At 38.0% G+C, this 27210-nt stretch overlaps 1 protein-coding gene across 1 annotated transcript in view; it reads right to left on the bottom strand.

Moving 5' to 3' along the window:
- LOC140240538 (uncharacterized) overlaps positions 1-16713 on the bottom strand; it is a 60000-nt gene extending 43287 nt beyond the window's left edge. Inside the window, exons 1-9 of the mRNA XM_072320302.1 lie at positions 16675-16713; positions 15884-16016; positions 13830-13901; positions 8230-8378; positions 7006-7204; positions 4797-4925; positions 3554-3651; positions 2857-2954; positions 2083-2276 (exon numbers count right to left, since the gene is read on the bottom strand). Coding sequence (XP_072176403.1) covers positions 2083-2276; positions 2857-2954; positions 3554-3651; positions 4797-4925; positions 7006-7204; positions 8230-8378; positions 13830-13901; positions 15884-16016; positions 16675-16713 — 1111 coding nt within the window. The remainder of the gene's footprint in view (positions 1-2082; positions 2277-2856; positions 2955-3553; positions 3652-4796; positions 4926-7005; positions 7205-8229; positions 8379-13829; positions 13902-15883; positions 16017-16674) is intronic.
- Between the last annotated feature and the right edge of the window lie 10497 nt (positions 16714-27210).

The raw sequence follows: 27210 nt of genomic DNA, 5'->3' as shown, positions 1-27210 counted from the left end.
TGATGGTTAAAATCTGGGTAGCCATATCTCTTTTTATTTTGCGAGTCACAGCTCATGCATGTAAAATCTGGGTACCCATATCTCTTTTTATTTTACATCATTTCACTTGTAATTACACCCTGTAATTTAAAGATCTATTTTTGCTCATCGATAATCTGAAGCCACTAATATGGATCCCATGGCCTGGAACAGTGAGTACATGCCATAGATTTACACACCAAACACACATGCCTGAACAAACTTATAGGGTAATATACATCTTGTATACCTGCATTCAAACCATTACCATAGGACTGACAAACAAGTCCTGAAGGATGGGGTGTTGCTAAAGAATACTACTGTGCAAGCTGTTACTTTCGTGAGGGTTTAAATTTGGCAATTTCTGCAAGTCACAGTTGCATCGGGAACTTAACAATATGCGAAAATGTCACCATGCGCTAGGGTAATATTGCATTTAAGACAGCATTGGTGTCAATTCGCGGAACAATATCTATTGAAAGTGTCTGTGACATCATTTGCGAAAACATCTGTACGCAAAAATAACAGCTTAAACAGTATGCACATGCAGAAAAATGTCGACAGAATGGAATCAAGAGGCACCTGAGCTCTTGATTTCAGCAGAATCTTTGTCAGTGACAAAATGATATACACAGAAAGGGAACATACGCTTGTATGGACTCATGACACAACATTTGCTCCTGCGACAATTGCTCCAGTCTTATTTCTCTAAGGACATTAGGGTTAGGGTTAGGATTAGGATTATGATATTTATATTTATATTTTTATTTATATTATATTATGATATTAATATGATGTTTTAGATTTAGTTTGAAATGAGGATTAGGGTTAGGGTTAGGGTTATGTTCGTGGGTAGAATTCATGTTTAGCTTAGCGTGCAGATATTTCATGGGAGCAAATTATTGCAGGAACAAATGACATGAAACCATACGGAACACTCACTGTCATTCTCACTGTTTTGTGCCCCTGGCCCCTCCTATTAGGTGCATGTTGTGTAGTTGCGCGTCTATGGTGCATGTAGGTTTGTTTGTTTGTTTGTTTGTTTGTTTGTTCATTTCCATCTAAGAGATGGCTGGATATTCCATATTCAGCTATGTTAAGCTGGTCTTCCATGGGGTCCAGTTGGATGTGAGGTGGGGCCACTTCACCGGGTTAAACACCCTGCTCTTTGCAATGACTGAATGAAGCGGGAGCTTTTACGTGCATGAGTTGTTACTCTCTCATACACGGGACCTCCATTTTATGTCCTATCCGAGGGACAGAGTGTTTTGCCTCTTGCTAGAGGGGATGGTATGCTTACACACAACATTGCTCAGTCTAGACTTGGGTTCGAACCCGGGCCGCATGATCGTGAGGCAGACGCGCTACCGACTGAGCCAACTCACCGCCCTAAGGTGCATAATTGCTTTCTGTATTTGTCATTTTGCCTCCACCGAAGATTCTGCTTGGCTTGAAATCTCAGGCCCCTTTTGACTTAATTTTACTCCACTGGCTTGCTTGTATTGGATAAACAGTTTTCTGCAGCTTTTTTTTTTTTTTTTTTTTTTTCTGCCAAAAATGTAGACCAGTGTAGGGTAAGTGTAGACAAGTGTAGGGTTAGTGCAGATCAGTGTAGGTTAAAGGCATAGTTTACCATTTGCAGATGAAACAAAAACCCAGCATTAGTGCTCTAAACTAGTTCTAAAATGCGAGTTAGGGATAGAAACAACCACTGTAAAAAATTGAATCCGTATAATCGATGTTAAGTATTGTTAAATACACAAAATGTGAACAATAGTTATAATAAGAATACTTCCAGATTAAACCGTCTACAGTTACGGTTTATTGAGAAAAATACTGATATCTCCTTATATTTTAGGCTTTATTGCAAAAATTTTATATGGTAGGTCGTTTTGTGATACAACAGACCTACACATATGCATCAAATGTGATATCTTGAACATTTTTAAAATCACTGCTCCCAAAGGTAAACTGGACCTTTAAGTGTAGACAAGTGTACGGTTAGTGTAGATCAGTGTAGGGTAAGTGTAGACAAGTGTAGGGTTAATGTAGTGGGCAACTCACGGATGGTGACATTGACTTGCGAGGTGTAGTCCACTGCCATTCCCATGGGCATCGTGTCTTCGTGGTCACAGAGGGGCATCTCCACTCGGGCGTCATCGTGTAGCGTCCAGATTTCCCACAAGTCCTTGTTCTCCTGCTGCCGTCCCAGCACGACGCCCTCAACGGAGTTACTCGAGCAAGCTATTGTAAAAGCCCTGGTAGAGAAATAAAGTGTCATGTCCATTAAAAGGGAATTCCAGAAGAACAGAAAATTTGTCTAAAAACAAAGAGTTAAATTCTATGAGCATAACAGTGAAATTTTATCAAAATTGGATAAAAATGAGAGAGGTTATGAAATTGTTAAGTTTCACTAGTTTTTTGCAAAACAGCTCTTGAACACTTTTTCTGCTATAGAAGTGTAAAACATTATGCTATTCCTGGCAGAATAAGTTCAAAATGATGATCAGTCACATAAATTAGGATTTGAGACTGGGGCATAATGGCATTTGAACAAAAAACTGGAAAGTCTTAAGATTTTGTGTAATCAATCAATCAACTCACCATAAATAAAGATATAACAGTAGAACTAAGCAAGGACATGTTGGCAGAGCTACTTGCTGCTCTCTGTGCCACTAAAAATGTATATCAGAGTAAAAATGAAATGGTGTAAATATATAACATAATTTTCAAACATGACACTCCAATGCTGGCAGTCAGGTGACATGATTTGAGTCACATGACGAAATTTGATTCACATGACACATGGAATGGACTATATTGGAACACCAGTCTCACCATTTATCCATGTAGTGCATGTAGTAGTAGGCAGCCCTCTCCTCACAGCTCCCAAAACATATATCCTCAAAGTTGATGTAAGTCACCGGTCTCTCTTTCTGCATGGGATAAACACAACATCACTTCCTGGAGGTGACTGCAAGGCAGCTGCAGGCACGTGTCAGAGGCAAAAGAAGTCTTCACAGACCCTTGTGCAACATAGCATCGCCCCTGGAATGGAACTTTTGTTTAGAACTGTAGTCTACAATGACAATTCCTTATCTGTTTGCTTTCATGCGCTCAGTAATGTTCACGATGTAGTTAAGAGCTGTTGCCCAAAATGTAGTCAGATCGACATCTCATTTTTCAGGAGTATGCTGGACATGGTGTCGAAAGAAGCGTTGGACTCTGAGATTTTTAGGGCAAAGGATGAATTCGACGGCAATACAATACGACGGCAATACAATGGCAAAACGGGGCATATGCACACAAACTTATGTTTAAATCTCTCCATCCTATCACAGAAAATATGCAAAGTACATCGCTCAAACACAATAATGTGGTAACTACTATTCTCCATCGAAAAGAAATTAAATATTTGTACACGAGGAGTTCACCTTAAAAATGTGTGACAGTGTCAATACAACCCCACTTCATCCCAAAACTTTACTATCCCAAACCCCTCTTCTTTCCTCATGTGCCACATCTTACGACTTACTGGTGCATGGACGACAGCAACATTCGGCTGCAGTGACTCCTCAGCGTCGATGTAAGCCACAATGAACATGTATGTTGAGAGCCACTGGATGTCCACAACTAAAATGATAAAAAGTCAGAGTTTTTAGTTTTATTGGTAGCCCATGCTGGAGTGTCTAGCACATCAGCATCAGTTAGCGCTACAGCTTTCGAATGCTTACAAATAGATGAAAGAAATAGGGCAATCAATATTAGCTCCTTATTATTTGAGTACTCTTCATCATTTTAGGAAAAACAAATAATGCCTCCAGAACCCCTTAGAATGAAGGAACAACTGTATATCACTACCGAGTACTATTAATACATATTTCAACAGTTAAGCCTAGCCAGGACAAACTTAAAATCTGAGTCTTGTGTTAACTAATGCTGCTAAGAACATTACAGTGAACAAAATAAGATCAATAGAACAAGGTTGATGAGAGGAACAGATTACAAAAGAAAAGTTGGGAGGGGGAGCACATACAAAGATGTACAATGTCACAAGTCATACAATATAACAAAAGAATCTGCCCAAGGCCAGGATTTAATCTCAGTTGAGTTCTTTTTTTTTTTTTTTTACTCTGTCTAAATCCAACTTTTCAGACTTTCTGCCATTCAAATGCACTGAAACGTTCACAGTTCAAATCACTTCAGACTTCCTTTCATAAGTGTCAGATTTTTTTCGGACATTTTTCTACAAGTACTCTCACACCCTTACCATTTCCAGATAGCACACACAAGTTGGAGAGTTACTAAAAATTTGTAAAGACTTTTCACCAGGATGTCACAAACATGAATTCTCTTAAAGGGATCTTATAGTTCTGTTTGAGACCCAACTTTAGGTTTTACATTTTTTGGTGAGATAATGAGAAGCCTCTAATGAAATGTGAAAGGCATGTAATTCCACAAGGAATTCAACATTTATTTCACGAAAATTGATTTTGAAATGGCTGAGATATCAAAAACAGAGTGATCCTAATAAAAGGTTGGTCCCACCTTTTTTTTAAACAATTGCTCTGTTTTAATTTGTTTTTGGATGTCTCAGCCAATCAAGACCGATTTTCATCAGATAAACTCTTAGAATGGTGATGTTCAGTATTTCATAACTGGTTTCTTGGTATCTCGCAAAAAGTTAAAAGCCCAATCCTGATCTCCAGCAATAAATGATACCATCCCTTTAATTGACATAATGGTGAAAAAACAAAAACAAACTGCAGGACACAAACCTTTGACCGCTTCTTGAGTGAAGTCCGGTGCTTTGATTGCTTTTTTCAGTTCCATGGCATGGTTAAACTGCTTCAGCTCTCCCTGGGCAGTTCCCACCACAACCTGTTTACCCTTGGGACTCCAACACACTGCCAAGACAGGAAAAAAAAATGGTGTTAATCCAGTGAACAACTGAGGTAATCAAGTAGTTACAAGCTTCATGAATATGTGGCGGAAGAATGGCCACCAATCGAATGATTGGAAAGCTCCAAGTGATCTGAGTTTCTATGCCACATCATGTGCCGATAAGCTTGATTTTGTGGGTCAACATGTCACTTGTCTGACCAAAAGTTCACGTGAGTAAAGCACAGAGTACAAAATAACTGCATGCTTTCATTTTTTTTATCAGGTGTAAGTAACACAGATAATAAAGAAATGGACAAAAATTAAACACTGCAAAATATCCAATGTTAACAGCATTGTACAGAGCTTAAATCAATGAGGCAATGACAAATATTGCCAACATAGTTGTCATTACACTCAACAAATGACAGATCAGGCAAAATTTGGGACCCTTGAGTAACAACTGGTTTTCTCACTCCAGCCATCCAAAGAAAATTTGCTGATTTTCACAAGAGACAACATTATGTCTCTCCATATTCCAGAATAATGATTACAGATATGTTTTCTACATTATCAACATGCGGAGGGTCTGGGTAAATATTTGTTTACTACCTTAGTTGATTCACTAAACAAAGAAACAGACATAGAGATAGTATCTGGTATGCAAAAAACATACACTTGCTTCAAGAAAACATACATACAATGTAATTTGCCACACTTCAAAACTCACATAATCTGTAGCACGGAAAAAAAAAGAGAGAAAGGCAGAACCAGAGTATGAGCATAGCTTGGTGATTCCACACACACACACAAAACCAGCAACCAACCAACCAACCAACCAAACAAACAAACAAAACAAACAAACAAACATACACACCGCACAAAGGTGCGTCATGGAAACCGATCATCTGCTGATATTTCATTGTTTTTCATTCAGGAAATATCGAAACTAATCAGGATTTCATTAAAATCAAGTGGTTCATCAAAGTTTGTGTGTTCCTTTTGGAAACCTGAAAACTAGATTCCTGTCATAAGCTGGTATATTGCAGAGGAAGGCAATTCAAATCTTTCCTCAGAATGATAAAACTGCAAACTTCTTTATGATGGAGGGAGAAACAATATCATAAATTTCAAGTGAACTTACTTGAACTCAGAAAAAATTCCAACTGTTATTCTTGGTACAAGAGGGGAGCATATTCTCACATGACATGGCGTTAATTTTTCATTTCCTTTTTTAAAAACTCTCGCGGTGTATAACCTTAAGGTTTCATACATGATGTTGGGAGACATTAATAGAATATGGACTGGCCTTGACGGGGATACGACATTTATTGCCTGAACTGTGAGGGCAATCAATGTCGCATCCCGAAAGAGTAGACAGTCCATATCATTATTATTACGCATTTCAGGCATCTTGAGGAGTAAAATAAATTACAATGTAAACTTTTTACAACTTCCCAATTCACGGTAACAATAATTCCACTCGGCGCCAGCTCAAGCTGTACACCACACTGTGCGCTACATCCCTGTAAACAGCTCAGGTACGCGGCACGCGTATAACAGCCAACTTACACAGGTGCAGGGATCGTCCTCTATTTTTACGTGTTAACCTATGGGAACTTGCCCTCTGTCGCAAAACTCAGGTATGCGGCGCACAAAGAAACAGCCAGCTCACACAGTAACAGCGATCGTCCTTTGGTTTTACTCGTTAACCTATGGAATTTGCCCTTTGTCGCGAAACCACTTTGCAAGAAACTGTCAGCAACAGCAAATTTTCCTCACTGGGAGCTCAAGTGTCTGGATGCTATATTCCCCTTGTTTTTAACACGCAAATCCCATAGGCGTTTGCCAAAGCGGGGAATATGATAAAATTCACCCCTCTTCTCCCTGCCGGCGCGCAATCCCGCGTGTAATAAGAGGGGAATACAATTTCGTAGAACCACAGCTCAGATGCCTGATACAGGTAATAATATCTCTTTACCATGCCAGATTTTTTATGATATCTGCAAAAGGGATATACAACCTTTAAGGGTCCCGCATTATCACCACACTATGGGAAGATGACAAAGATTGAAAGAGATATTGTTTACAGTGCTCCAAACGTACGTGCAGTGGCTGCAACATCGGCTGGAAGTCTTGCCACAGCTTTCAGGGCATTCCCGGAGAACTCCCACAATGTAACATTGCCATCGGACAGACATGTGACCACCAGGCGCTCAAAGGCCGGGTTCCACAGGAGGTCAACCAGCTGGACGTCGGGGGAGGAGCAGACAACCACTGACACCAATGGCGTCGGGTTGACACCCTAGACAGACATCGAAAGTGAAAAGCAATAGAAATGGTGCTGTCTAGACAAGAACACATAAAACAACATATACCTACAATAGAATCTAGAACAGTTTGTGCACTTTTTACGAAGAGGTTTTGCGCAAACACTCAGTATGCATGAATCTAGGGTTACTGCTTGTGGTACATTGCACACGACACACAGCACCTGTGGATTTGAACATTGAGCGCAGCCCATTGTATGACCCCGTTTACAGTGCGAGGCTTGGCCGCGGCCGAGCCCAGCCCGCTTCAGTGTAAACACGCAACAGGCCAAATGTGAGGCCTTTGCCCGAACGGCGACTTTGTCGCCACGGAATCCAGTTGGCAAAGGGTCTGAAAACCAGGCTATACCAAATTGCGTTTGTTTACAAGCAGAGCGTCACTACGTCAAAATATTGAAAGGTTTGAATTAAAAGCGCGGCCGAGCCCAGCAGTGTAAACGGACAAAATTGCGAGGCTCGGCCGCGCAATTGAGGCCAGGCTGTAAACGGGGTCTTAGTGAACTATGAATTTTGTTATCAGTGATCACATAAGCACTGTGTGAGCACAACTCTCAGTTAGGAGCTAATTTGGCCATCCTTGATGACAGCATGACCGTGTGAACATGGCTAATCATAAACCTCATCATCATTACTTGATCAACATCACAACCATCATCATCATCATAATCACTACATAACATGAGCTATCACACCTACATCAACTCGTCATTTTCCATCTACAATGACCTACACACTAAATAAAATGGCCTGGAACTACAGCTGTGGCATTACTGAATTTGGTCCTTTCCCTTAGCCTTTGGCAACAAGCATCACAAAATTTATGCACAGTTCAGCAGCATGAGCGAATAGAAACAGACTCACATCTTTGCTCCTCATTCATGCATACAGATGAGAGATCTCACTTTATTAATTCAGAAAAGATACCAATAATTATAATAAGTGAACTAAACTCAGTTAATGAACTGTCTGTTATAATTCTGCTTGCCACTGAGGGACATACCTTCTTTGTGACTGTCCTGACATCGTATAAATTGAGGTTGATCTGGTTGTCATGGTGATAGCAGACGGAGAGTATCAACTCCTGGCTGTTGAGGGCAATATGAAGAGGTCTGCAGCCAAGACTAATGCTGGTGAAGTTGTAGTCACTCACTGCATTGCACAAGGAGAGTTAAAGGTATTGTTTACCATTGGGAGTGCTCAGTGATTTAAAAAAAATTGAGTTACCACATTTGATGCATATGGGCAATTCCACAGTAACTGACGTTACATGTAAGGATTTTCATGAAATTGTTTACCTTGTAGTTTTGTGAATGAAAGCACCTTGGGCTTGCAATTAGCATTGATGACTAAGTTCATGAGAAGGAAGAAATTGGTGGAAAGTTTTTCTCTCAAACTGCACTTCTTATCACATAGCAAGTGAAAATGTGTCGGTAACTGACGTTACGGAAAAAGGACATGGGAAATTATGGTGTAGATGTAAATGGAAATATCTCATGTCCCTGACTTTTAGCCTTTATGTGTTTAATATGGCAATACACCTAGGTTCTTAGGAACAGGTGTGCAAAATAATGTGCACTTTAGTTGTCTCCTTTTACCACCATGCCAATTTCAGTGAAGGCATGACGGTAACTGACGTTACGCTTACATTTGCCATAGGGTTTACACATGCAAAATCATGATTGGGAATAGCTATGTGATATTTCATAATTCTGACCATTCAGAATGATTTGGTTGATATGGAGTCATACCTTGGTTCATCAGTCATAAATACACAATGAAATGAAACAGTAGTCCATTTTCTTTGTGTTCTATGAAAACTTAAAGGTAAACATGTCAGTAACTGACGTTACACATACTTTGCCATGGGGTTTACAGAGAACTAATTTATTTAACAGGTTATTATACTGCTGCAATGTACCAGTGACAATCCCAGGCAACTACAGCAAACAAATTAAAACAAAATCTAAAGACACAAATGATATTGGGTGGGCCCTTAGGGGGAACCCCCCCCCCCCCATGCCATAGCACAGTTGGGCAAAAATATTGTAAATGCGCAAGAGGATATTTCTTGACATTTGTCTGAAGATTTAATTTTTATTCAACATTTATGATTACACAGAGCCATTAATAGATTAAGCAGTTCCAAGTATAAATATATTGACATGACTAAGGGTTTTTTTGTTTGTTTGTTTGTTTTTTAATGAACAGGAAAGTTTTTATCTACATAGAGTGCTCCACCCATAATACCTTGTAGTACTACACAAAACATGGATATTTTTGTGCTTGAAAAAAATATCAAAATATCTTCCAGGTCATGGGGTAAAAAACATGTATCAACTCATAAATATGCATAAATATCCATAAATATGTATGAAATCTATTGTGATATATTTCTCCTTCTTTTCTTCATTTTACTCCTGATGATCTCCATCATCAATTGATTTAAATGAAAAGTGTCGCACTTTTAATATTTCTCTGTGAAGAAGAAGAATAAATGCTTTTTTGGTCAAAAGAGCATTATTGTTTCATTCCTAGCTTGAAGAAATTTAACTGTTTTTCTTTTCCTTTTCACTGATATATCACGGCTTGCAAATACATTCGAGATACCAAGAAATCGGACTTTGCAATGAAAGAATATTAAAATCAATATAAAAAACTCTTCCTGTTCATAATTATCATGTGTTGTATTACAAAATGTCCCTGCATGAATAGAATAAAGTAATCAACAAATACACACTGTATGAACAATTTTTTTTTTTAAAAGCCCTATAGAATCCTCTCTCACTTTGAGCAACATCAGTGTTAAGTTTCAAACAATAATGAGTACATGCCTTACATACCATATAATACAAGATGAGCCATGTTAACTACACCACACATTTAAAGTGCAAGAGAAGAAATATCTGTGCATTTGCCTTGAGGTAGAAACTTGACTAAGCTTCTTGAAAAAAAAAAAGAAAGAAAAATGCCAGCGAAAGCAAACATTGGTGAAGATTGTTAAACTGTTGGTATATACAGCTGTGCAGAAGTTTTTTTTTTTTTTTTTTTTTTTTATAGAAAATGTGGTTAACATGCAATCATGTCACTGATTAGGTCTACACACTTTGGTAGCTTTATCATCCCGTAGGACTGGGAATGTACTAATTTGAGTGCATATACTGCATTTGGCAAACTAAACTTCCAGATTATTTAACCTTAAACTTGTGCTGAATCAAAAATCGAAACCTCAAGCCCCCCCCCCAAAAAAAAAAAAAGATAATCATGGTAAATGAATGAATAAATGAATTTAGAAATTAAAAAAAAAAAAAAATACCTGGTATCCATGGACATACCATGGTAATGACATCACTTCCTATGAAAGGGATTGCTGCTCTCTGTTGTAAGTTGACTTCCCAGATGTATTGAAATGGCCAAAAGTCAAAAAATTTGCCTCAGTTATAATTACTGTCATGGTAACTGACGTTACATACTCGTGTATGACGTTTCGGTAACTGACGTTACACATTTTGTAGTGTTCATTTTGACTCTCCAGTATGCCAAGTATCCTTATTTCTGGTATTGAAATAAAGGCATATGGGCATACATTAGAAATCCCAAGTTACATCATACAGCTCACTTCCTTTGATGAATAAACTTAAAAATTCCTTGTTTTTGGTAACTGACGTTACATCCATCATTATCAAAGTAATTAACAGTTTTTATCAAATTCTTTAAAGCTACCAGCTTTTTTTTCTATCGTGTGGTAAAAGACTTCTCTGGTAACTGCATACATATGAAAGATTGGTGTTTAGAGTACTAATAAAGTGGATATACAGAGAGTAAGTTATGCGACAATACACTCTTTTCACCATTGAGTTATAGGCATATTTTGGCAGCCATTTTGAAAATCAAAATGGCCGCTTTTATTGAAAAACATAATGATTCTTAAAACTTCAACTCAAGTACTGTCTGAAAATGTATGGTGTTTGAAACAAATATCATTTTGAATTTTTGGCACCTGTGTCCTAGTTACCGTGGAATTGCCCATATGTGTACGTCAGCTGTATCACAAAACATCTTACCATGTAAAAATTTTGCAATAAAGCCAAAAAATTAAGGAGATATCACTATTTTTCTCAAATAAATCATAACTGTAGATAGTTATTCTAGAAACAATTTTATCGAAACTATTGTTCACAATTTGAATATTTAGCATTTAACGTTTTTACATTGGTTGTTTTTATCTCTAACTCACATTTTAGAACTATTTTGAAGCACTAAAATGGGTTTATGTTTCATCTGCAAATGGTGAATAATGCTACTACCAATACACATAATTTGAAACACAAACAAATTACATTGCATCTGGTGCAGCCAATAAACAGACAAAATGAACTTACTGTGAGCACAGTGTAAACTCAAAAGAGGAAGAAGAATGAACAGTTTGAATGCTGTTAACATTAAAACCTGAAGTTATCATTATTTTAATGAGGTTTTAGCACAGTCAAGAAGGCCTGGCCTGATCACGGCTAAATAGCAACAATGCTGCATAAGATGCAAACTTGACCACACTGAAACAGGATCATAATTTTAGTTCATGTAATTTCTTCCCTCTAAAAAATATACATGTTCATTTCATTTCTTTTAATGGTTTTTCTTCTTTTTTTGTTGCTTTGTTTCTTTGTTAATGTTTATCTAATTCATTTTTTTTTTTGCTTTTTCAGACAATACAATCATTCCAAGATTTTAACATTTTATTCATGAGGGAAATACCATACATATGTAGTGTGAGACCAAGGGCCAAATGTTGCCACAATGACAAAATCATTTTAGGTCAATAGCACAATCAGGATAAATGCAAATGCGTAACATGGGAAAAACAAAAAAACGTGGTGAAAATGCTTTTTTTGATGCTTTTTATAGCTGAGTACACAAATTTTCATTTCATGTACAAAAAGAGTTAAAATTTTTAATTTATATGCACATAAATTAGCATTTTAATTAGGGGTGTCAAATTACATTAAAATGACAGATATATTACAAAAATTCGTTCAAAAAAAGGAGAAATGCTTTTTTCTTATGAAATTCCATTTATATACTCCTGATAACTATGTGTACCTCTTTCATTCACCACTAGTACATAACCATGACATATCATAAAATATGAATTAATGCCATATTCTAAGTAATCAAAGTGGATGCTCAATTTTGTAGGCATAACTTTGAATTCATTTAAAACCACTTTCATATATTTGATAATATTTCGCTTTTGGCAAAGAGTTCAGAGGTGAAACTTTCAGGAATAGATAACAGACATACGTTAGCCATTATTACAAAGTTTCAGGAAATTAGAGCTGTTATGTGGGAAGATATGATATTTTTCATCAAAAATTAATATTTTAAGATTGACCTAAGTATTCACATTGATATATATATGCGCATAATGATTGGATCCATTCTCATGTGTGTAAACATAGATGGAGTAATTATATGAGATTTATGTTGACTTGAGTTGATATCCAAGCTGTGACAATAGAAAAATTGGATATTAAGCCAAATTTTTTTTTAATGTGTTTTTGCTAATGACATATTTAAAGAGTGAATAAGCATTGCCATGAGAACACTACACACTCATCATATATGATATGACCTTGATGCAGTAGAAAGTGTGCCTGGATCAGTCTTATTTTTCCTCAGCAATTTATAAGTATATAAAAATATAAGTTCTCATTGTTCAAACTTACTAAAATTTTCACACAATAGACTCCTACATATGTACAATCCATGGCTAAAATGCAAAGGAATAAAAGGAACAGATTCTTTCATGTAGTCAAATTAGGATGTACCTCACTGAAAATACTAAAAAATGGCCGCACTTATTTTCCTCAGCATTTGAAGATGGCTCAAAACTCAAAACTGGCTGAACTTTTATTGGCAAACAGCACACCAAATTGTAGTGTGTCTTCAGAACTTTCAGAAAAAGTAGAAATATAAGATGTTCCTCCATGTATAGCTGCACAGCATGGGTTAAAAGTTCAGAAGGTCATGTAAATTAGCCAGCATTACACTCCTACCATGTAAATACTTTAGACCTCATAACTTTCTCCAGCAAAAAGGCCCACTGTTTTTAATTGCATTCAAAGAATGCTAGGAAAATATCCATTAATTTGATACCAAACACATAGGGGAAGTCTTAAAATTCAGACCTCAAATCTTGATTTTATGTAAGTCCTAAAACAGTTTTTTTTTTATGCAATACATGGGTTTTGGAGACTTTTTGATAATTAACCTTCAGTAATTAACAGTAAATGAGAGAAAATCATCAATTCTCTGTCCACATGTGATAACTGATGTCTAAGCATGCTGCATGTGAATTTTGAAGTCAGTTGGTGCATTATTTTAGAAGTTACAACAGTTTAAAGTGAGAAAGCCATAATTGCACACCCTGATTGTGCTTATCACCTTTAGCAACCCTAGCCATGATGGCCATACAGCTAACTACAATCCTCTGAATAAAGACTGCAGGCAGCAATCTCTGAAACAATTTTTCCAGCTGTGTTGCTCTTTCTAAATCACTCATTTGACCTCTCTGCTTAGTAGTAATCCATCATGCACACTCACCGACTGCACCAGTAGTGTCTTTGTTGGCTTCATTCAGTCTCCCGAGTTCAGAAGTCTGCAATATCTTCACTCCTGTAGGAATTTAAGAGGTGTACCAAAGAGTCACTAAACAGCACTTTGTAATGTAATTGCTATTACTTCCTATGTGATAGCAAACTCACAAGATTTTGTTTAAAGATAATAAAAAGTTTTGGTACATCAAAAGTTTCCCTGCATTTCCGTGTTTCAGGTTAAAGTATCTATCATATAACTAACACTGTGAGACTTACTCGCCCCAAAGTGCTCTCATTTCTTAGTAATCATGCAATTAACTGCGACCAGCAGCCCCATACGCATAGCGACCAGCAGCCCCATACGCATAGCGACCAGCAGCCCCATACGCATAGCGTAATGGGGCTTCGCATTGTAGCATCCAGGATCATGACAGATTTAGTATCTCGGGCAAATATCAACTTAAAATCCACAAAATTCTTCAATTTGAAGACTTACCAATTAAGTTGAAGTCTTGAAAACAGGCTTCGGGCAACGTTTGGTTCTGCCAATAGTCCCTTTCTGTTCGAATTGATGACTGAATGTGACTCTGTCGAGAGGACCGTGGGAGAGCTACATACACTGATTACTACGGCCAGCGCATACGCACACATCACATGCGAACAAATTTCAAATCCATGAACGGATAAGATGTTTGTGTGCGCATGCGCTGGCCGTCAATTCAGTGTACGTAGCTCTCCCAAGGTCCTCTCGACCGAGTCACATTCAGTCATCAATTCGAACAGAAAGGGACTATTGACAAAACTAAACGTTGCCCAAAGCCTGTTTTCAATACTTCAACTTAACTGGTAAGTCTTTAAATTGAAGAAATTTTTGGATTTTAAGTTGATATTCACCCGCGATACTAAATCTGTCATGATCCTGTAAGCTACAATGCGAAGCCCCATTTAGCTATGCGTATGGGGCTGCTGGTCGCAGTTAGCTACACAGTATGCGTATGGGGCTGCACGCTGCTGGTCGCAGTGATATTCGCACAATACGTGTACTACCTCGCCGCCGCCGTACGGCGGCGGCTCTGGTACGAAACCATTATTGCATGATTACTAAGACATGAGAGCACTTTGGGGCGAGTAAGTCTCACAGTGTTAGTTATATGAAAGGTACTTTAACCTGAAACACAAACTAAGACAAGGAAATTCAGGGAAACTTTTGAGGTAATACCAAAACTTTATATTATCTTTAATGTTGGAGGACAGAGTTGTTACTACCACTTAAATTAGTCAGTCACTTCCAGTTGCAAACTTGAGGTAAATTTTTTGCCATTTTACATTCTAATGATCGACTCACACATTAGCGGTTTGGTTTTAACATGTCATAATGACTGACTCTTGTAGCTGTATCTTGGACACTCCCGATGTCTGCTGAATTTCTGATTCTAATTGGTATTTCTGTCAACGTCAATACAATAAATGTAGGTCTGATGCACAGAAACAAAAACAACTGAAAGAAATAGATGGCTTGGGCAAGATGCCAAAAGTTTAAAAGAAAGTTATCTTCGCTCAGGGAAGTTTGGGGACTGCCCTGGAATGCTGAGAATTATAACGGTAGTCATCAGATGAATGGTTTAATAGTTCAAGGATAAAAAAAATTGATTCACCCCTGGCTCAAAACAACTTTGAGTTTGGCTGACATTTTTACTTCTCTGGTCTTAATCCAATACTTCAGGTAATGTCACAATTGCTGCTTCTTCCTATACCACTCTCTAAAATGAAATACCTCCATGATGACAATCATTATTACTGCAATTCTCATTATTACCACAGTCATGATAACACAGAAATTATCAAAACCCTGATTAACCTTCTGTCATGAAAATATTAAACACAATACAAGCACATTACTTTCATCGCAAATATTTTTATGTCTTGAATTGGTTTCTCATCTGTATTTTTTGTTTTGATAATGCTTTTACTGTGGTCAATAAAATTCAAAATCAATCAAACTTATGACAGCTATCATTGTTTAACACCGACACAAGTAAACCTCCCACACCAATTCATTACCTGTGTCTGAACCGACGAAAGTGTAGCCATACTTGTTTGAGACTGCTACCAAGTGTAGTCGCTCAGGAGGAGTAAGCGACTCCGGCACCTGGTCAAAGATTTTCAAGCGACACAGCTGCTGGAATCGAAGAGACTGGAAAGACAAACAGTCTGATGATGAATATTAACCCGTTGAAGACTAGTCTCAAGTATACTCGGGCATGTGTCAATTAAAATCAGCTACTTCGTAGTTCTCAATGGCTTAAGGTGGATTTTGTCTTTCAAAATAGAAAATAATATGTCTACTTATGAAATACACATACAACATTTACTTTGATCCAAATTGAACTGAATATCTAATACGAAAACTATCTGTCCTGGTCAAATCAAAATACTTTTTAAATGCATCTAGTTTTCAGCTTAATAACTCACCTTGATAGTGTTTGTAATGTTCATTACGATAATGCAAACTAACTTTGTATCATCTGGGTCCCATTTCATAAAAGATGAGTTCGGATAGCAACTCTTGCTAACATCACAGCTACTTTTATAGCAACATCCAATCAGGAAGCTGAATTCTTACCATTACCATGACACTCGCCATTTCAGCAAGAGATGCTAATTGCTATCATAGCAACTTTTCTATTAAATGGGGTGTAGCTTTCCTCGAAACAACAATACTGCTTTGGGCAATTTTCACCATAGTTTCATACACATCCCAAAGTACAGTTTTCAAGAAATATTTAGTAAACCTGATGATGGAGTTTTGGGGGAAAATGGAAGACTATACTCTTGTTTGAATGAATACTTACAGCCACTTCTCTTTCAGGTGGTCCAGCTTCATCTCCCATCTTTCCTTCTGCCAGAAAGCTTCAAACCTTCTGAACTAGACTGGACTTTGAATCAAACGTAGACCATGGGCTTGATCCAGATCTATTCGGCAACAAGAAAATGTAAGTCATGTTTACATACAAATATAAAGTAATGAATACAGTATACAATGATAAATTTCATGACCACATGCCTACACTGTACAACAAAGTGACTCAATGCTATTTATAGATATGTTATTAAAAAATGCACATGATAAGATTAGCCTGGTGCAGCACTAGTCTAAAGGCAAAGATCATATCTTTTTTTTTAAATTGTTCAATAGTTGATTACAAACTTTGGTAGCTTTCTGATATTTAACATGTTACTTACTGGAACCTGGTGAACAAGGTTCCTGTGGTATCAACTCATATGGAAACCTGGTACATGTATACCAGTTTTCCAAAATGTAGACAGGAGCGTCTCTCCATTTGAGGCCTCATTCATTTTTGTTTTTTGTTATGCTGACCAGAAAAATGACTTTGATCAAAAGATTAATGTTTCCTCTGGCATGTTCTTCTGTATGAAAACTGTATGCATTCTTGTATATTTTACCTTTTTCCAACATATTAGTGTGTTTGTTTTGCTATAAAATTTGTATGAAGACGTACATAGCAATCAAGATTTTGACTTGACTGGATATGTGTGCCAGTTCAGCATCAGGTATATGAATTAGACATTCATATGCATAAATGCCAGTCTATTACTGCTGGTGAAATAGGGCACTTTTTAAGATGCCTGAATTGTTTTTTCTCAATGTACACAAATAGCATGCTATTCACTCAGGGCGCTCCCAAAGCTCAGTGAAGACAGTGGAGCACCGCCGGGATAGGACAATGACACTAGCACCAGCAAACCTACCCCCCCCCTCCCCCCCCCCCCCCCCCCCCCCCCCCCCCCCCCCCGGCATGGTGCTGCCAGTGTTAACCAGGTTTACAGAAGACCCTGACCAAAAGATTAGTGTACTCCTGTTATAGGGCCTATCGTATCGTTAATGATATGCTCTGCTTCACTGCTCTGGCTTCACGGAATCCCATTCCTAAACAGACTGAAGTCTCCCTTACCCGATCCTACAGGGAGTAAGGGGTGCTCTGCCCACGCCACGGCACTAAAACTGATGTGATGGGCTAATGGATTCACTCGCCAAGGATCAGATGTATTAGCCTGTCCACCAATGCACAGCATGGTATCTGACAAGTACCCATATATACTCATCGAGACAACCCCCCCCAAAAAAAAAACAAACAAACCAGCAACAAAACTGTTGAATATTTCTCGCTACATTATAACACAAATTTTATGTTTTACTCACATTAAATCGACTGCTTAAAATTAAGTATGGTGTAAAATCTAAAGCGAGTCCACACGCTATGTCCATGAAGCAAAATTTCAATTTCTAACCACAAAGCCTGACCATCGCTGCACTGATTCAAAATAACGTTATTAATGGCATTGTGTGACATGACGAGAAGTGCTCTGTAAGGAGCATGGCGTGTGCATTGAAGGTGTCACACCAAATTGTACCACTGCTTGACAGTCAACCCATTGTGTGACCTTTTAAAAGTGCAGCGATAACCCTCCCACGGCGAGGTCATTTCAGCCTTTTCTATGTTATGTGTTTTAGGCATGGTCAACATTGCAGCCCTGACGTGACTTGCTGCGCAGCAGCGACACGGTTGTTCGTTATCATTCACGGTGGATAGTTATCATTATTCTTCTTCTTCTGCTATACTGCCTTACTTTGGCAAAAGGAAGCAAGTGACATACCATCCAAATTTGAGTTATTGATGTTTTCATAATTCACATGAGCTCTTATTCCAGGCCAAATTTCATGCAGAAACACTCATCCTACTAAGAGATATGTTAGATAAGACATCATGATAGTCCATTGACGTCAGTGTAAATGACAGACACATTTTGCTCTTTTACGAGAAATGTCACTTTTGTCACTTGCTTCCTTTTGCCAAAGTAGGGCAGTATACTGTCCAACACGTCTAAGTAGGGGCCAGCCAGACAGGGGGTGCGCTGGGGTATATACTTAAAGCGCGAAGAGAGAAGCTCAGAAGTTAGAAACTAGTTGCTTTGCTCTTGGATGTAAATTGTAATGGAGCGTTGCTGTTTTAAAGGGGTCCTTGTTTGTGATGCCGGTGACTGTCGGTGGGAGTGCATTCCAATCTGTGATAGTTCTTGGAATGAATGAGTACTAGTATTTAAATAAACTAGAAAGCACTCTGAGAGTGAAGACCTCCGCCACGCATGTAGCTCATTTCCACCACTGATCTTGTTCTTCCATAGAGATATCAGTGATTTCCACCCATGTGTACTTATAGCATTGGGTGCTGAAAGTCGCCGGATTTCCCAATATAGAAGCCTTTGTTACGTCATAAACCCTCAGCTGCACCGTGCGCCTCGCCCTAGCAGAAACTAGAGCACGCACTTTAGTGCGCGCATGCAAACCTCAAATACGTGCAGCCTAAACTCCCAAGTTCATTGATCCTACCTGCCAAAATATCAAAAATCCTTCATAAATTCCCCCAAAATTCTTGGATCATTACCAAAAGTAATCATTTGTTACTTGTGTCATTCTCAACCTTTCCTGCAAGTTTCAACCCAATCCGTTAACTACTTTTTGAGTTATTTTGCACGCGGACTTAACTAACTAATGAACAAACCAACGGTAATGAAAACACAACCTCCTCCCCTGGCGGAGGTAATAACAGTTTTTGTTTGTGGCAATTGGGATATGGTTCTAAGTTAAAGAACAACTAAGTTGTAGGATGATAGCTACAAATTTCCGATATCGATCAGTGAACTTAGTTTTGGTTCTATTGCCACTGTTGGAATCTTCAGCATTTTTCCTGTATGTGAGTGGGATTTCATAGAATTTCAGTCGCGAAATGTGATTCAAACATGCATAAATATTAGCTATCTCAAGGTGCGGGTCACTCAACTATAAATTTGAGGTAAAATGTGAATTTTTTCGTGTTTTTACATTTTTATGTGGCGTTTTTTGTGATTTCCATGCGTCCGGTAATGCTTGCCCCTATAACGTTAGAAATCTGATACCGTTGGCAGTGATCATGGTGATAGGGATAGATGTTAGAACTATCACTCAGCAATGCTCAGTGTCATACACATCAAATTGTCAATCCGTTATTAACGTCAACTATTTTTTTAGTTATTTTGCACACGGACAAACTAACAAACTGCAAACATACAATTACAAACACACAAACAAACGGTAGAGCCTAACGAAAACATAACCTCCGCTCCTCCCTTGGCGGAGGTAATAATCAACCGTTTACTCTAAATTTACACGTTGCTAACAGCGAATGGGCTGTGTAAAAGATTCCTAACAGTTAGGTCTAGCAAGGAGGTTCAAGAGAATGGAGTCACAACTGTCGTATTTCCTTTGAAGTCACGTTCGATGCCGCCACTCGAAAGTATTTGAAGCATGTGGCAAACTGGATCTGCCGTGCAGATAGGAAGACAATTGACTCATGTTTCATTGCATAATCGTCAGCCACTTTCTAACGAAAATATGTCTTTGTGATGGTAATTACTTTTCGCCATCCCTACTTATAAAAGATAGGTGGTATATGATGGTAAAGACACAGGATGCGCGAATAGAAATTGCGCAAAAAATGATGAAATGAAAATGAAAATTACTCGACTGGCCGTGCCCGGCCACTAATCTGATATATCGTCTATCAATATAGAATTAGGGCCTATACTCGAAGATTATTCCATATCATTATCAGTTTTATTTGGAGGAATTAAGTGGAAAGTGATAAAACCGGCTTTCCGGGAGGGTACAGTTTTAAACACTTTCACATGATACAGCTCTGATTTACACTTTTGCACATATTTCTTGAAGGGATTGACCTTTGTTTAATGAGCTTTATCATTAAGTGAGATTTCGTTTCATTTTATAGATAAACAAGCAAAATATAGCCAACATTAAGTTACGTTCAAAATGAATCTTCAGATTGCTCAGCAAGACGGCGGCATCAAACCCCGCCACCAAGCAAAGCAAAGGCACAGATGCACCTGTGGAATTCTTTTGTACATCAATAGAAAAGTGACGACTGTTTGAATAATTACAGCCAGTTGGAACTCCATCTCTTGAACCTCCTTGCCTTGGGTCTAACAGTTAGTTAGTTAACATTATGATCATGATGATAGAACTAGAGTCTAAATACCTTACAAGAACACAGCCGACAACTTTGTCTTTGTCTTTGATTTTGCTGGATAATCTATGAAAATAAATTTGAACATCCGATCCGATAAAAATTGTTATACTATTACTAACCTGATTGACTCTGTCTCTGGATCTCGTTATCTGCTAGGTGTTTTCTCGTGCCTCCAAAGGCACTTGGGCACACTGCACTGCACTGGCAGTAATTAATAGCACTGTCCACACTGCACTAGATACTAGAAGTGATACGATCGGATGTGGAAACAAATTCACATCAAACGTCAAATGTACGTAGGCAGGCCTACATGTACTGTACGTGAATCGTCCACATCCATAGACCTCCAGCCAAATGCGGCCGGCCTTCATGCGGAAAGTAAAGCAATAAACCTAAATTCCGTTCAGCATGCAGCCAGCTCGCCTGTCTTGTCCACGGTCAATGTGCGCGCAAAGATCGACAGGGCTCCTGTGCGCAGAAGCGCTAGCGGCAAACGGCAAGTTATCGTGCATGCTGTAGCGCACGCGCGTGGTGGTGTGCTAACGAGGACGGCTTTGATAAATGCGCGCTCGCGAGAGAAATAAAGGGAAAGATGTCTCGTGGGGAAGTCCCCGTTTCCGCTATATCATCGTGCAAGGTAGTACTGCTGCGCTGCATTGCATACTCATACAGTAGACTCCCTGCAAATGAAGGTTAGGAACTTTGCTCATACCTTGGTAACAGTGCATTACGTAGCATTTTAATCACAGTTAACTGACAGTCGAGTAAGTGTACCCCCAAAGGTACTTTTTGCTACCTGCTTGATTTGGAAATTATAGCCTTGTCAGTGCAATTCTCGTGTACCTCCCTATTTTTTTTTTTTTTTTTGAATTGAGTACAGTACATGTACCGCCTACCGGTATATTGTTTGATTTCTCCAAGAAAGTAGGCCTATGATTGGCATTCTGATCTATGTGATTAAAGACTATCATGAATTATTGCATAATTATACTTAGTAGCTGATAGTCGTTGATAACATGTCATATTTAAAGGGACTGTACAGTACTGGTTGAGGTAGGGATTCATGTTTTGAACATTGCTAAGTGAGATAATGAAAAGCCTCTTATGAAATATGAAAGAGCATGTAATTTTAAGAAGGATTCAATGTTTATTTGATGAAAATTTGTTTTCAAATGGCCGAGATATCCAAAAAAGTGCTAATGATAAAAGGCGACATGCCCAAACTTTATTAGTATCTCTTTGTTTCACCTTGTTTTTGGATATCTCGGCCATTTCGAAACCGATTTTCGTCGAATAAACTTTTGATACCCCTTAGAACTCCTCGACCAGAACTGTACACATCCTTTAAAATCTCCGTCATCACACAATAGCAGTTTCTTTTCTATTCAAATAAGAATGATCATACATTTGTGAACATGTACACTGTAGGTGTCTTAACCCTTCTCACAAAGAAATTAAGACAGACACACAAACACTCCAACATAAACAGTCCAACACACACACCAGATACATGTACACATAATCCATTTCACACACTCGGATTGTCATCTCTTCATGGCATTCTGGGCACCATTTCCATGAAAGTTGTCGGCCCTGGCAAGTTCAGTAAAATCCTTGGTTTTGATTGGCCGAGAACCCCTGGTCACTGACTGTTATTATGGTAATTGTCAGAGACTGGACAACTTGTCGGGGCTGACAACTTTCGTGAAATGGTGTCATATGCAGTTCTGTAAAACACGTCTTTCACAATGGCATGTAGAAACAGCTGATCAGAGAAGACCAGACCGACAGTGATAAAAATGCTGAAAAATTGCACATACTTGTACAATGTATTTTATATCAGCCAGTGTTATCCTGTAAGATGCACCAATGACATCTCATAAATGTTGATCTGATTACACTCCGTCAAAGATCTAATTGTAGGCGCATGATATGTCACTGCCTTTATGCTTTTTACAATTAAAAACACATTTGTGCTTTCTTAATCTTAAGCATTGACATTATGTTCTATGGAAGACCTTGCCCAATACTTAAAGGACAAGTTCACCTTCATTAACATAAGGATTGAGAGAATGTAGCAATATTAGTAGAACACATCATTGAAAGTTTGAGGAAAATCGGACAATCCGTTCAAAAGTTATGAATTTTTGAAGTTTTTCTGCAGTCACCGCTGGATGAGAAGACTACTGCAGTGTATGATGTCACGTGCGTACAACAATATAAGGAAAATATAAAGAGAATTTCACAAAATTTCATCTTTTGAAAAAAGTAAACATTCCCTTGACTCGTTACTGACATATATTATGGGTAATATTATTCCCATTGCCTTTAGAAAGAGGCAAGTAAAGTGCTCTTTTATTATGCGAAAAAAGTGAAAATATGTTGAATTTTCTTTACATTTTCTTTATACTGTTGTACTCATATGACATCACGAGCCTTAGTAGTCTCCTCATCCAGCGGTTCCAACACAAAAATTTTAAAAATTCATAACTTTTGCATCGATTGTCCAATTTTCCTCAAACTTTCAATGATGTGTTCTACTGATATTGCTGCATCCTCTCAATCCTTATGTTTATGAAGGTGAACTTGTACTTTAAATACTACATGTATTTTTTTTTTTCCTGAAAACAAAATGAGAGGGAGGGAGTGGAATTGCTGCATTGGCATCACCACTACATGACGAGGCGAATATTGTTTGTTTGTTTTTGTTTTTTGTTTTTTACCTTTATCGTAAAGGGGAATTCTCCCCAAATTTTGTGGATGGGTTGAATGCAGCAATGAAGTTGAACACATCACCAAAATTTGAGGAAAATCACATAAGCTGTTCAAAAATTTGGGTTACTCTCCCTGAATCTTCCATACTTTAAGCATTAACTAACACACTCTCCCCACTACCTCCCACCTAGCAGGCTCTTAAGAATTTGAAGAAATTTGACCACACATCAAGAAACAGCTGAACTTTATTGTGTGATTTTTATCCAAAATTTAATGCTTTACATTATCAAACATTGCCAATTTTAGACATTGTTTCAGCAACACTGATCCTTTGTGAAAACCACTCTCCAAAACTGGAAATACTACAAGTGTACATGTACAACATATTCATGAGTGCAATACACAAAATGGACAGGCAATGAACAGCAACAGTACAGCAGTGTACATGAAATGTGTAGTGAATTATACCATTCAGGATAAATATATTTCAGTTTAAAACCTAAAAAAGGAGCATGCAGGATGATCTGCAATATATTAGCTTCAGCTTTCAAAAAAAAAAAAAAAAAAAAAAAAAAAAAAAAAAACCCAGATGTTAATGCTCAAATAAAACCATCTTGCACTGCACAGTGGGATTATCTTTACACACTTTTATATCTTAAGTTGCAGGGCACCATAAAATCTTCATTTATGTCACATCAAATAATAATTTTCAATAATAATGTACCATTTTAATTTTATGAGTACATGGCAAACATTTCTCAACATACAAAATGAACATATACTTGTAGTATATGTATTCATTCAACAAGGCATTAATTTATGGAATGAATGCTCTTTCGCCATCTCATATAGTCTCTACTCACACAAGACAAACATATAGCCTTGGGTATAAAAGTCAACTTTTTGCACTCATTGTAATATACTGAGTAATGTGCGGATGATTGCTGGACAATGCATTACTCCATAGTTGATACTGCAAATAGACAACTGTTTGGGTAGCACCAAAATTCATGACAGGGCAAGTGCCAAAATGTGTCTCGCCCATTCGCGTAGAAGAAATTAATATTTTCTAACTCCCCGAAATTCATTGACCCCACCTTTGACCTTTGACCTTGTACTGACCTTCAACTCCCCAAGGGACATTTACTGGATAAGTTTGGTCACAGACATAGGGATCAAAAGTTATGAGCCATAATTGAAATGCGCCGTAAAAACTTAACATTGGGCCCTAAAAGTTCATTGACCCCTGTCTGTGACCTTTAACCATGTGATGAACTTCAACTCCCCAAGGGACATCTACCATCTAAGTTTGTCACAAACAGACAGAAGGATCAAAAGTCATGAGCCATAATCGAAGCGCGCCGTAAAAACTTAACATTGGGCCCTAAAAATTTTTTTATCCCTGTCTGTGACCTTTGACCTTGTGATGACCTTCAGCTCTCCAAGGGACATCTACCACCCAAGTTTGGTCACAAACGGACATAGGGAACAAAAGTTATGAGCCATAATCGAAACGCGCCATAAAAAGTTAACATTGGGCCCTAAAAGTTTGTTGACCCCTGCCAGTGACCTTTGACCTTGAGGTGTACTCCATGTTTGGTAAAATGTGTAACTTTGCATAAACCACTCTTCCCTCCATATTTGATGGGAACTGAAGTCCTCAGTAGAGAGTTATTCAAGTTTTTGTAGTGTTACGGACGGATGGCAGACGGACAGACGCCACAGGCGATCCCAATCTCCCCGCAGCTCTGGTGGACTCGATAAAAATTATAAACTGCACACCAGCATAATTGGAGGATAATGTTCCCCCAAGTTCCATGTACAGGCTTGTAGATTGCCCTGAAGTATCTACATGTAAGTGCATGTCAAAGTAGCATTGCCACATATTATGAGGCATCACAAAAACACTACATGAAAGCCATCGCTCAAAGAGGTGGGTCAAGATAAGAAAAGTAACTTTAATGAGCTCTTGTACACGCAAGTCAACTCCCCAGAAGCCCATCTTGACGGGACGGTGGACAACCGACTAATTTGATCACCAGCTTCTTCCCTGGGAGGGCCCAGGGGAATGCCCATTGACACCTTCATCAACCGACGGCTGGCTGGAGTTTTGCAGAGGACCCTGTTTTGAAACTTGATACTTTTAAGGCTTCACGTCAGCTTGATCGGCTTTGTTCGACTTCAGCATGTCTATAGGAATTACACACATAAGGCTATGAACGTCAATTGGGACTTTTCATTTTCATCAACTTTGCTGATTATTTGACATATGTGTCCTGTTGACTTACTACAGAGATTACTGTATAATCTAGACATGTGCCAGTAAAATCATATCTGTCTTAATCTTAGCGTCCATCTGACAGTCTGAAGATGATGCCAACCTGCTTATTGCATCTCCTACAAACTTTTATACCTTCAGTGAAAATATGTGTAACAAACACGAGTATGTCAGTGTGTACTGGGAACAAAGGCCATCTACATGAAATTTGTCTCCCTTTGGTAAATATTTAAAGGGAAATTCCATCCTGTTACCACGTTACTTTGTATTCAGCTTGCACACCACAAATTCGACAATTTTAGTTATTCTCCAGAGAACAAAGATTCTTCAGACCAGTTCTAGGTACGTGATCAAAAAACATTGTAATACATTTTGCATGTCCTCAGTGGACAAGTTATGTCTGTGCCCAAATATATGAGAAAACATATTGTGCTTAACTGGGCCTAATGGAAGACAACCTACATGTATATATCTTGGTACATGTACTGGCAGAAGGGTCTTATTGCATACAACAACAAAATAACCAAATAAGGAGAAACACAAATATGTAAATGAAGTGAAAAAACAAATAATTTTCACACATATGCTCTCACAAATGTGGAAAATACATGTACATGATGAAGATTAGTTGGCATTAATCAACCATCATATACATCAATATACCTTGATATCAACAACATTACAACATCAAGACCTCCGTATGCATTGTGAACTTGTGCTGGTTTATAATTTGTTTCATCAAAAGTATTGTATCCGGCCCATGATCTGCACATTTTAATGAGGTGCAAAGTCAGGCAATCATATAACGTGACATGTGAGTTTGCAGTGCATAACTACAGTATACTAGAGCTTTGATATACCGGTAGTTACTTCAATGAAACTTTGACACTTGCAATGAAGGAAAGAGAAACCTTTTGTTTATCAGTTGACCAACTGCTTAAACATGTACAATAAAAAAAGAATCATTTATGATAAATAAAAACCAATAATGAAGACCTAGTTTGTCCATGTAACAATGGTACCAACAGCACAAAAGTTCAAAGTCAAAGCTGATATGTATTAACATCTACGACTGCTTCATTCTTAACTCACACCATGCTCAAGGTAACTTGACAAATACATGTATATATGGAGAAATCTTGACCTACAATGTAATTAAGTAAAAGCAGACAAACAAAGTGGTGAAAATATCATTCCAATCAGACATAAAATAAGAAAGATATGTTATTTCAGAGTTTTACAGGTTTCGAGTAAAGAAAAAAAAAGACCTTTGGTCACGTGACAATGAATAA

This window comes from Diadema setosum, chromosome 17, assembly GCF_964275005.1.
Source record: "Diadema setosum chromosome 17, eeDiaSeto1, whole genome shotgun sequence".
In the NCBI taxonomy this organism is placed as follows: Eukaryota; Metazoa; Echinodermata; class Echinoidea; order Diadematoida; family Diadematidae; genus Diadema; species Diadema setosum.
Note: the sequence above shows the minus strand (reverse complement) of the source record. Positions and strands in the feature narration are given on the sequence as shown.